The 12,663-nt window shown below is 41.0% G+C and overlaps 1 protein-coding gene across 1 annotated transcript in view; it reads left to right on the plus strand.

The window, feature by feature from the left end:
• The window catches only part of RFX4 (regulatory factor X4), an 83,979-nt gene that overhangs the window by 70,106 nt on the left and 1,210 nt on the right, over window positions 1-12,663 (plus strand). Inside the window, exons 17-18 of the mRNA XM_058805927.1 lie at window positions 1,033-1,195; window positions 3,574-3,712. Of these exons, the coding sequence (XP_058661910.1) occupies window positions 1,033-1,195; window positions 3,574-3,712 (302 nt within the window). The remainder of the gene's footprint in view (window positions 1-1,032; window positions 1,196-3,573; window positions 3,713-12,663) is intronic.

The raw sequence follows: 12,663 nt of genomic DNA on the forward strand, positions 1-12,663 counted from the left end.
ATCCATACTGAAAAAAAACTGAGTCACCTCCTGGAATTGCTTTTAGCTGAAGAAAAAGAGTCAAGAGTGCGCAGAGACCCCCCAAACCAGTGTTCTTACTGGGTTAAATTCAGTGTTCTGGTCCTCATTTGCAGGGTAGTCTCAGCCAGTATGGTCATGACCTCCAGCTAGAGCTATGTTATACTAGAACAATGGATCTGTCAGCCTCCTGAGTGAAAGGGGTGTGTGCAAAGGACAAAGGTTTCTCAGCAGCTGGCTCGTGAAACTGGAGTTCCTGCCTGGAAGGGATCAGGATGATTAAAAAACTCAGCACCTTCTAAGCAAAATGGAAAACCCACTTCTTTGCTTTGCTCTTCCCACAAACGCTCTACATGACAAAAACAAATTAAGTCCAGCCTCTGCTGCCACTGAAAACAAAGAAAGAAATGTTATTTGCAGGAAGGAAATGACTAGGCTATTTCTGTCTATCTACTTGCCATAGTTTGGGGATCTTTGTAGTGTTGCCACTACAAGGGCTGGTACCTAGTTGGGTGGAACATGTACAAACTGCAAAAGGATTAAAGATATTTATTTGCATAACACTATTTTTTTCTAACCCTTCATTGTTCTGATTGTACTTCCTGCCTCAGTCCAGGCCTCAGAGCTGAGCAGGCCAGCAGCCCTCTCCACATGAGAGAGACCCCAGGGTTTGGTGCATCATGCCTGAGAAATCTTAGCATTGGTGTTCTTCCATTTCTAAGTCCTGTTTCGGGGTTTTGGTTTTTTCTGCAAAATTATTTCAACACCACACTGGAAATCTACAGTGTGAGCCATTCCAGATGCATTTCATTCTTCTGGATCCTTGCATGCCCCAAATGATCTACATGTGTTGATATTTATGCCTCAAATACAACTGGTCTGTTCGCTTCGGTCAGTGCACTTTCTGTGATCATTGCCTGTTTGCTTGTTTTCCTATAACTGTCTCAAGGCATGGCACCTCTGTGGATGACAGCCCATGTTTAATGTGTTTCTCTGGCTCCTCTCCGTCTGCAGGGGCTATGCAATCCTACACATGGTCGCTCACCTACACTGTGACAACAGCTGCTGGGTCACCTGCTGACAATTCCCAACAGCTGCCCTGCATGAGGAGCCCACACGTACCTTCATCATCTGTCACACACCGGATACCTGTTTATCCCCACAGAGAAGAACACGGGTAAGGCACTTCTCACTGCCTTGGGTTTTCTGATGTGTTTTTTGCTGGGATTTGGATGAAATTCTGCTTTAGTGTTTTTTTTTTAAATACGGTGAAAGCTGTTTCTTGAGGTAGTTAAGTCTGTATTCCAAAGATGCTGGTATCATAATTCTTTGGCTGTTGTTGCTATTCTATAATTATATTATGTCTTAATTTTATAATCTCATTTAATTCTATTCAAAACTGCAGTAGGCCTGGTGGATATTTTCTAAAAAGAAGGCTTAAGTAGATTTCTTCTCTGATTCCTGTTTTCCTGTGCCATGTTTGAAAAAGCTAGATGTGCCTAGAGAACAACCCTACTGTACCATGTGTCAGGAGAGGTGATTCTTCTCTTTTGCTCAGCACTGCTGAGACCACATCTGGATCCAATTCTGTGCTTCCCAGTACCAGACAGACACAGGCATACTGGAGTAAGTCCAGAAAAGGGCCACTTTAATGGTGATGGTGGGACTGGACCATCTGTCATACAAAGAGAGACTGAGAAAGCTGAGGTTATTTAGCATCAGGCAGAGAGGGCTCAGGGAGGGTCTTATCAGTGCATATAAATACCTGCTGGGGGGATGTAGAGAAGACAGAGACAGGTGCCTTCCAGCAGTATTTAATGACAGGACAAGCACAAATAGAAGTATGAGAAATTCTTTACAAAATAAAAAAGTTGCTTTAATGTAAATGTGATCAAACCCTGGGGCAGGCTGCCCAGAAAAGCTATGGAGTTTTCATCCTTGCTGATGTAGAAACTCCAGCTGGACACAATTCTGGGCAGGCTCCTCTCATGGACCCTGCTTTGAGCAGGAGGTTTAGACTAGATAGACTCCACAGGTCCCTTCCAACCTCAGTGATTCAATAACTACTGTTAACCTGCAGATGAAAAAATTTCCACGGTTTGGTCATACAGACACATTATCACCATAATATTCTAATATTCTCCATCACCAAAATTTGCTCAAGGCTCAATATTAAAACAATTACAGGTAAAAATTTAAGTAACATTATTTCTTCTGGAAAAGTTTTGGACAGTTGCTAAAGCTCTCAGTGCTGATTTCATTAAGCAGCATTTCTTCTGTGCCATCCTCATTTGATTCAGTGCATAACTCACAGATGTCCATAACTAACACACAAGTCATAAACTGATTGATGGAGAAGGAATAAACAATATAGCGAGATCAGCAAATGCCCAAGTGGTGCTATGATGAAATAGGTTCAAAAGGTTTTACTGTGTTCCTCAGTCTTGTTGCAAACTCATTAACTTTGCCAGAAGTGCTTTCCCTGTGCGAAAGACTCTAAACTGTTTGGAAGGGTATCAGTAGATTAATTTGAACCCTGCATCTTATTCCATCTTGGATGTGATTAGGTTTAGATATCTGTTTGAATGTCACTATTAAGGTCTTACTGGGAAAACCTCGGTAAGGAGAAAGGGAACATCTTTCTTATCCAGAAATATGACTGTTAGGTGGAGGCAGAAATCAGCACAGAGGTTCCGGAGCTGAGAGTATTCACGACGTGGAACAGACCACAGTAAGACAGTGTCTATGTTATGTGTGTATATATGTGAGAATTTGCTGTTTCTGCAGATATTTCTTGCCTCTGGTGTTGGATTATGGTGATTTGAGGAAACATTTTAATCTAGGTGAATCAGCTTTTCTGAGAGACAACAAAGATTAGATGTTCACATGTTCACAAAAGTGGGGAGATTGCAGAAAGTGTTCATGCATCTTCTGCTGGCGAATGGTTCAAACAACGGTGGCTAACACTGACTCAGTAGCTAAGGAAACTGCTCCCTCCTTTGCTTCTGGATGCCCCCAGGCAGGAGTTTGGAATTCAACAAAGAGAGTAGACAGGTTCTCCAACCTCACATCCCACTCCCTTATGGAGTTGGCTGTGCTAAAGCTGAACATTGTATGCTTCAGATTCAAACTAACTCACTCCTCTCCCTCCCAAAAAAGGAACATCTGACTGAAGTACATGGAGGTAGCTGAACTCATTGTAGTTCTTCAAGTCAGGGCTTACCATACTTCCTCAGCCTGGACAGCAATTTCCTGGGAACATGGCATTAGGTAACAATAAAAGGGAAAGACACTTTCTCCTCAGAAAGTGCAGAGCTGAGTCTGCAGTTTAAAATTAGTCACGGAAACATGCTGGGTCTCTCTCTTTGATGTGCTGGACACACACTTTCACTAGTGGCATCTGCTTCCCATCTGAGCTGGAAAATATCTTTTTGAAAAAGATTTAAAATATGATCCTCCTATTAAAAATGAAAAGGTATGTTTCATAAAAGTTGTGGAATGATTAGTGCAAATAAATTATTGTGCATACTAAAAGTGGCTTTTGATGTATTTTAGATACACAGGAAGTTACAACTATGGTAGCTATAGCAACCAGCATCCCCATCCAATGCAGAGTCAGTATCCATCCTTACCACATGATGCTGCTATTTCTGGACCACTTCACTACTCAGCTTACCACAGAAGCTCTTCACAGGTAATCTCCATTTATTACTTGATGATAGTTATTATAACATTTAAAACAATTCCTTTTTAAAATTTATCAGCACATTAGCTGTCTGAATCCATAAGCTGTCTAGTTATCGATGGCTCCTCTTATTTTTTATTTTCGAATATTACCTAGGTATCTTTTCATTTCAGTGGAGATCAGAAGTAGCTTTTGATTGTTGGTATAAAGTATTAACTCTAAAATCCAGCAGTCTGGATCTGTTTCTGTTTTAAGGAGTAGCTAAAGGAAAACAATTACAACTATTTGTATGATTCTTAGGAGTTGCGAGCAGGAAGAAATCTCTAACAAGAAATAAAAGTGTTTTCATTTAGCTGAAGATGCAGAGGCCATAGTGAGTTCTTTTGGGGTCTCTGCTTTTGAGGATACCCATGTTTAGGAATTTGCCAAAACAGTGAGTTCTGCATATAGTTTTAATAACTTCAGGACACCACTGCAGAAGTTGTTCAACCTGTATCCTGTGGTCTCCTACTAAAATATTCAGAAATTATACCAATAACTCTTCCACCTCACAAAGCTGAGCCAGTAGGAGCCAGCACTGAGGAGGTGTGAAGATCAGATCTGGCAAGAATTCCAAAGTAGTGCCACTGTTGGAGGGCTCATGCAGTTGGTGCTTACTCAGTGTAGGCAGCTCCTCTCTGGGCTCTCTGCTGGAAGACTGGCAAAGGGCAGACACAGGCAGAAGGTGATGGCATCGGGGTATTCCACTTCCATTCACATAGCACCACTTACCCTCTACCAGAAATTTATAACAGTGTGTGAGGGACTGCCATGCTTAACTATCATCACTTGACTGCAACAGTTTCATACCAGATGCAAATGAATTTGGTAGTGCTTTGAAACTGAGCACAAAAAAGCTGCATCTTATTCTGGTCTTCAGAATCAATCTGCCACATGACCTTAAGGAGTTATTTCTCCTTTTTATGCTTAATTTTCCCTAGCTGTAAGATAAGAATCATGGTATTGATCTCCTTAAAGCTTTTTGAGACCTGTACAAACCCAAGATGTTCATTTGGAGCAGCTCAGCAATGACTTAGGGAAAGGACGAGCTACAACTTCTCATCCATTTGTAGCACCTGGTCTATCAGACTACATGAGGTGTCTGGCTTTGTCTGAGGGTTTTTGCAGCTGCTCCATCTTCAGCAGGAAAGTGAATGAACATTGAAGTGCAGCATCCTGGGACAGGTTTGTTTTCTTCCATTTGTCAGTATAGGTCTTACCCTGTTATCTCAAGAAACAAGTAAAGCAAATCAAGATCAACACATTTTTAGTTTACTCATATCCTGGTTAACATGCTGTATGCAAACAGTAGCAAACACTGAACTCAGGCAAACATCTTTCACACTGTAGTAGGCTGTCTCTACAAGTGCAGATGTCAGATCATTTTTTTCTCTCTTGCTAGTCTTTGAAACACTATTCTGAAGACATATGAAGAACAGCTATGCTTTAATGATCACACTTTAAAGGAAAATTATTTCAATTTCTATGTGGCATGTTCTTTCTCATTCTGCTTATAAACTGAGATGGAATTGCACAGCAGAACACAGCCAAAAAAACCATATCAATGTGCTTGCTCGGTATTAAGAGGAGTTACAAACTGGAACCTTACTTTTGAAAAATTATTTCAAATTACTTAACAGTTTGATATAAAATTTGCTGACAGTGTTTTTAAAGCGAAGTTAGCTAAGTTAGCTTTGATAATAAGTCCTTTCTTAGCTACTTTTAACAAAAAAAAAGTTCGTAAGATGTCCCTAATAAGATGTTAGGGAACTGCTCTTTTTCTAATGGTCTTTGTGAGGGGAACGTGTTGAAAGGAGTTGCAGTAGGACTCGTGATGTTGCAAAATCAAAATACAGGAAGCCAAATTTACAATGAATATATCAACAGCTGCCACTATACTTGAAACCAAAGGGGCTGCAATGTGCAGAGCTGTGGGAGTATAATCAGCTGGGAAGAGGAGGCTTTGACCATAACTTTCAAAAGAACTCTTTGTTATAATCTACATTCTGGCCAAATATAGAACTTTGGCTCAACTTTAGCAACTATTCTACCATGCTCTTTAGAACAGTGTCTAGGGATTAACTCCTTTGGGGAAAAAAAACCCAAACAATCTGTGTGTGTGATAAATTCTCTACAAACATGGATTCAGGGAGAGCCCTTGTCCCAAACAAGGATCTGAGCCAAAGCAGGTGGCATGTAGTTGTGGTGGGGTTTAAGCTGCAGCTATTAATAACTATTTTGCTCTTGAAGAACATCATATCCAACCTCTTTCTATAGAAGAGAGTGACACACTCCGGGTTTTATCAGCTACTTTGAGAATTTTGATTTTGTCATTGGAATCTTGAGAGTGAGGCTGTGCTGGGGAAGAAGTCACACAGATGTAGATATTTTACTATTTACTATTTTAATATTTATTATTCAGTATTACTTTACAGATCTCAAAAAGTGCAGGTGGTGGGGGTCTGGCAGTAGAGGCTGCTAATTTCCCCTGATGGCTAAGACTCTTTTTGATGACAGGAACAGTCTGTTCAAACCTTGGTCTTAATCCCAATTTTTTCTTCTTCCCTCACCATCTGTGAGTAATTCTCAGAACAGTTCCTTACTTGTAATTCCAGGCCTGATTGCTCATTTCTTGACTTGGCTTACTGGCCAAGGGCCTGGCAGACAAATGAAAAATGATCTACAGATTGATCTGTTACTACCTAATTCTCTAAGCCATAGTGCAGGATTGCATACGATATTCTGGTGCTACTCCACCGTCATATAGAAGGGGATTATTTTGTGTGTGTGTGTATACATAAACACATCTATACAGAGACTTCATTTCATCAGTTCTTTATTTCTTCTGCTTCTGTAGTTTAGGTACCAAGTGCCAGGGTCAAAGATACGCAACAACTCTTGCCTAAAGCCACTGAGAGGTCTCATCAACCTATGTTGAGTTTAGCAGGGAGTTACAACATCTTCACAAAGTCACAGTGTAGGCTTGACTGGCTTCTGAGCACAGCTTTTATCTGCAACATCCACCCTCGGTGGACAGGTCTTAATCCTCTTTCAGGCTATCCAAAGTATTTCAATTCACATAGTTCTACCTTTTGCTTAAATACAAACTAATCCATGCTGCAGTAATCTTTCTTTGTCAATTTCAATGCTAACACTTTTAGTAGGAAGAATAAACCTACTAATAATTAGAATAATCTGCAGTAGTACACATTTTAACATATCTGGTAACATATAAAGATGCACATCTTTAACTGTAAGTATCCTAATGTGTAGCTATAGTGAATCACACTGTAGGTTCAGTTATACAGGTCCTATCTCTAGCAACGACCAGAAACAGGTGTGTGGAGGAAAAGTCTTAGAAGCAGGGTAAGTAGAAGGTAGTCCTTTCTCCAGCATAGCTATGATGCCTTCGGCAAGAGCTAACCTAGGGATATCCTGAGTAGGAAGCAGCAGTTGGGATGATGTTTTTCTAGCAAACCACTCTCCATTACCCTGTCTTTGAGCTTTTTTGTACATATGCACTTTGTCAGGCATTGCATGAAACACTCATTCCCTTCTTATTGCATTGGGTGCCCTAGGGTTTTTTGGGTGATGAGGAATAGTGAATATTCATTCCCTGTTTATCTTCTCTCACCATTCAAGACATTATAGATCTGCATCACTCCTTCCTCACCTCCTCCCTCTCATCTCTTGCAGAATTTAGCATTATCATCTCTTTAGTTTCTGTTGTGACAGGTGCTCTGTGCACTGGAGTTATCCAAGGACTGCGGGGCTGTGAATGTCCTGTTCTCTCAGTTGTGCTAAAGAGGGAACCTGATGGAGCTGGAGCTCCCCTCCAGCCTTTCTGCGCAAACTTGACTCTCAGAGTAGGTAGGAGGGCTCAGCCAAGAAGCTGCCACATTAGCCACCTAGATCTGAGAATCCCTCCTTGATGCCACACTAAACACAGCCTCATTTTACCTTTTCTCCTTTGCTGCTTCCAAAATGGAACAGCCATCTCCAAACAGTCAATCTCAGGTGACAGAGAGCCATAGAAGCAGCACAGCAACGTTGCTCCTTTTGTACCATGCTGCTCCTATCTTAAAGACAAGAATGAATCTATTTGTTTGTTTGTTTTTGCTGCCTTTAAGCTGCATTTATGAAGATCATAATTTACTTCCATGGCGTGGGCAGCAGAACAAATCCCTCTGGAAAATGCGCAGCAGTACAGTCTGCTGTTCAGCAGTAGGTCAGGTCTGCACCTCTCAGAGGCCCAGAGCACAGTGTTTGGGCCATAGTTAAAGGAAATGTAAGCAGTGTTATTACTCTGACTCTCCTGAACTGCTCTGTGGAGTGCAATGGTCTCATAAAACTTCCCAGGGTGCAGCATGAAGCACGACTCAGTTTTTCTGTAAAATACTGCATGCCACAATTCCACTAAACCATGTCTTCACTTCATATATCTCTGCAGCAGGATTTTCTAGAAGCAGTACTGGAAAACAGTAGTAACTTTTTTGTGACAATGGGGGAGCCAAAGAAATCCTCTCTCAGACAGAGCCCATGCTTCAGTGTCCATTCATGTTGTTCTGGCTCATCTACTTTGGGAAAAAAAAAAGGGGAAAAGTTCTTAATCTTCCAGCTTATACACATTATAAACTCATGACTATACCAGTGCAGTAAGAATAACACCCTCCCCAATAACCACTCTGTCATCAAACAGCTGGTAATGACAGAAAGACAGAAATACTGCCCAAATCCCACCCATGCAGCAAGAGTCATTGTTCCCCAACTGTATGCCTTTATAAGGGCCTTGAGACTGTTAGCATGTAATTGAAGTAATTATGTATTGAATGCAACAGGAAACAGATGTCTTCATTTGAGATAATTACAAATAGCATTTTCCTAAGGCTCCAAATGCCACTCCCAAAAGTACCAAAATCCCTTAGATGGACTTCAAAGTTTCATTCAGCTTAATTAACAGATTCAATAAGGTTCAATTTGTGGAAAAAAGGGTAAATTTAGGGTGATAAAGATGCCTTTAATCAATAGTATCAATTATGTAATTTTATAAGATTTAAGCATATTTTTATGAAGTTAATTTATAGCCAGCTCTCCACAGTTCAGTAGTTTCTGGTATGTGTTACTTGCAAGTCCTAAAGTAGTGGCTAGCATGCAATGTTAATTTACAGCATCCAGCAAAGTGGGAGCTAATACAATGTAAAGTCAGAGCCACATTCATAAGGAAAATATTTTGCTGTTTGGACACTGAAACCTTTCACTTCCATTTATAATTGGTTGGTGAGTTGAAAATAAGGATAAAGAGATTATTCTCCATCCTTTCACTGTAGAACCTCAGCCTTCACTTCATGGGAAGACATATTTAATGTTGTATTTTCTAAAATAATACTAAAATAAATGGAATTAATTTTACTTTTTTGGGCAAGGCCTTAACAATAATCTGCTCAAAGTCTCACAGGCTTAAAGGGCTTCTTGTCTAGGTCTAATGGCAGCAGTAGTAACAAGTGTGAGTCAACCCAGAAAATGGTAATTTCCTGTCAAGAGTCCTCCAACAAATGTCGCTTTTATATCTGGCAAAGATCACTAGGCCCCAGTGTTTTGAGTTCAGCTTAAGCACTCTTCATTAACCGGATGTAGAGTGTGAAAAGTGATTCAGGCAGCATGGGCAGGCATCCGCCCAGATGGCTCTGCTTTGGACACTCCAACAAGGCTGAATAGATGCTTCATTGGGTGAGTTAATAGTCAGGCAGGGGCCAACGAGTACTTTAAAAATATTGTCTTTCAATAGTCTCTTCACTGTAGGGAAAAAGAAGCCACTGAGTCATTTGTGATTAGCTGACCTACCATTACAAAACTTTCCATCTTGCATTCAGTCATAACAGAATTTATTGTAAAATACTGGCTATTTAGAGTCTATGTTATTTTCAAGCAATTATTCTTTTTACATTCATGACACATTCATAAACACAGCTGCATCGAGTGCGCTCGATGAAAAGGAAAAGCAGCACACTGTATCCTGTCCCCTTATGCAGAGCCATTCCCCTGCCTTCTCAGTAAGCCTAGGCATGGCCTCTGGGCTGCATATTGGAGGAGGAAAATCCTTCTTTTTTGGTGCATCCTGAAGTTCATTCTGGGAGCCAAGATTTCATTTACTCGCTGGCGCAAGTTTTGTGGTTCCAAACGACCAAAAAGACATCATGTGGCTTCCCCACATATTGCTGTGTACAACAAGGGGACCCACCACAATATTCCCAGAGTTTATTCTCTTCTTCTTGATGACAGGTGAATGTTTTTGCAGCCTACAAATTTTCAAATAGCAAATTATCCTGGCTGAAGACGGATTTCTCTTGGCATTAGTAAGGGATATGAAAGCACGTAATTCCCCTGTTAGAAGTCACAACCTTTGTTTCAAAACCTCAAGGGAAAATTGCACTGAGACAGGATGGCAAAGGCTTCTGTTATGGTTAACAACAGAATAGCTCAATTATCTCATTGTGAAGGAGACAAGAGAGAATCACTGGTGTATTACGGCAGAAGTCTAGGGTAACCCTGTTATAGGTACGCTCTTTTAGTACAAGAATCTACAGTGATTTAATGTATAGATCAATGGGTAATAAAGGCAAAGTCCACCACAACTGGTATCAAGTAAAACCCTTCTGAAGACAAGGAAGAAAGTTTTTAGCTTGTGACACATATTGCTTCAAAGCTTGAGTTTCATTGTTAATGGTCATTGGAAGTTCTCATCTTCAATGAAAGCTTTTGGAAAGCCAACAAATCTGAAGACTTGGTTCTCCTTCAAAGGAATATAAGGCTTTTTCTGCTCAGTATGTAAGCTCTGCTGAGCTTTCCTACTGAAAAAAACTTCCTGTGGAGTGAATTTGGAAATTTAGATGATGTTGTAGAAACCTGTTGTCAGTGTTGCCAGGATGTCAGGACCCAGGACATCCCTCTGGCTGTCCTGAGCAGCCAAGATTCCTGCCAGGCACAGAGCCCAAAATGCCTGTGGTTTTGATTATGACCCATGGAGCAAATTACCAACCTTGTATGAAGATCAGCAAGCCACAACAGTTTAAGTAGAATATTAATGAAGTTATCACTGGGTGGAAAAGTAGATTTTAGGGGTTTTGGTATGGGGGTTCAGGAGGCAAGATGGAGGGAACTGGGTGTGTCCAGCCTTTCTCCTTCTTCTTCTTCTTGGCCTCCATCTTCTGCTGTGATGTTGGCACTTACAGGTTGGTTTAGAGTAGAAACTCACTGTCTAACATAGGTGATAGGTAATTGTAAACATTGTATACGTAGTTTTTAGACCTAACACTGTATGTGGGCAGGCAGAGTGCCTCAGACTGTCTTGCTGACCTCGTCAGGGCAGGAGAAAATTTTTTATAGATAAGATAAAATAAACAACCTTGAAACTGAGAAATGAAGAGCCCTAACTCCTTCTTCAAGCGCCGGGCTGGGAAAAGAGACTTTCGAACTTTTCTTGGGGTCACTCTGACAAGCTAATGATCCCGACATCAGGACAGCTTATTCCGGAGCTGGATTAGCAGAACAGTGTTGAAATGTCAATGTTCCAGGGTGGTGCTGCAGTTTAATGCCCCGTTTCAGCAGTGTGATGGCACAGGTAGATCCAGCCTGTGTGGTGATGGGAAGTACAGGCTAGATAACACCTTTGATGTCTTCCCTCTCATCTGCCTACTGGCCTGTGTCCCCGGGACACACAGGGATGTGCTAAATCGCTAACTACAGTATGTTGGTCAAAAAGTCTTTTTCTCCTCTCTAGTTAGGAGTGGCAAATGTGTGGCTCTGAGCTGCCTGAGGCTTGTGAACTGTTCAAATATGTTTGTCAAGGCATATTTGGCCTGCCTTCCTGGCTGTGCTCTGAAGAGAGACATCACAAAGTCCTCATGAAGACGCTGCTGCAATTGCCTTGGGGTTATGTAACAGTTGCTTATGCAACTGATTAACCCCGGGCCCATCCACACTGGTGTAATGTAATGAGACCCCTTGGGAATCTCTGCTACCTCCCCTCCTAGGAGCACCTACTCCAGCTGTTCTCTCCATAAGCCTCCAAAACATGAGGAGTTTTGCAGCAGTAGAAAGCTTTGGCATGCCACTTGCAAGATTTGTAAGTATCAGAAGTCATAGTCCTGCTTTGGTGACAGCTTTCAAGTTAGAGAAGTACCACAGTGTCAAACAACCCAAGATATGAAAATGTTAACTGTGACACTTTTTTGCAGAAAAGGTATAAAGATGTAAAATGTAGAAGCTCTGAAAATATATGGCTGGCCAAGAGTAACAGGGATCCTCACCATCTCTGTCATGCGCATGGATAACAGGGACAAAACAGGGAGAGCTGTTCCTCAGACAGCACACAGATTATCTGCTCCTGCAGGACAGGCAATAAGATAAATACATGCTAAGCAAGCCCTCATAAGCACAATTTACTTTCTGTTGCAGTCTGTAGCTAGAGGGCAAAAGCTGTTCTGTTTTCCTTCCTATCTTGTCCTTCCTTAGTGGAAGCTATTTGTCAAACTTTGATTTCTAGTTTCCAAGTGTCACTGTGAACAGCTGGGAACTAGAAAGATTCTCCTCCTGCCTGCCTCTTTCCATAAGTTCTCCAATTAGCTGCTGGTTTTGGGGCCAGACCATACTGTTTTCCTGAAGAAACTGTCAGGATGTCTTGTGAACATTTTAAAGAGAAGGCACTTTGCCAGAAATAAAGATTCTTTTGCTCCTCTCCCTCAAAACTCACTTGAGTGAGGAAGAGTTAGGACATTTTATTTTCTGATTCTTAGTAAATAGCAAGTTTTTGAGTAAAAGTGGGAGAAAAAAATATTAATTAAATCTATTTTTCTCCTATTTTCCAGATATATCCAGCACTTCAATAAATTAATTCAGTATTTAAAATAAGTGACTATTTTGCA

Source organism: Ammospiza caudacuta, chromosome 5, assembly GCF_027887145.1.
Source record: "Ammospiza caudacuta isolate bAmmCau1 chromosome 5, bAmmCau1.pri, whole genome shotgun sequence".
Classification (NCBI taxonomy): domain Eukaryota; kingdom Metazoa; phylum Chordata; class Aves; order Passeriformes; family Passerellidae; genus Ammospiza; species Ammospiza caudacuta.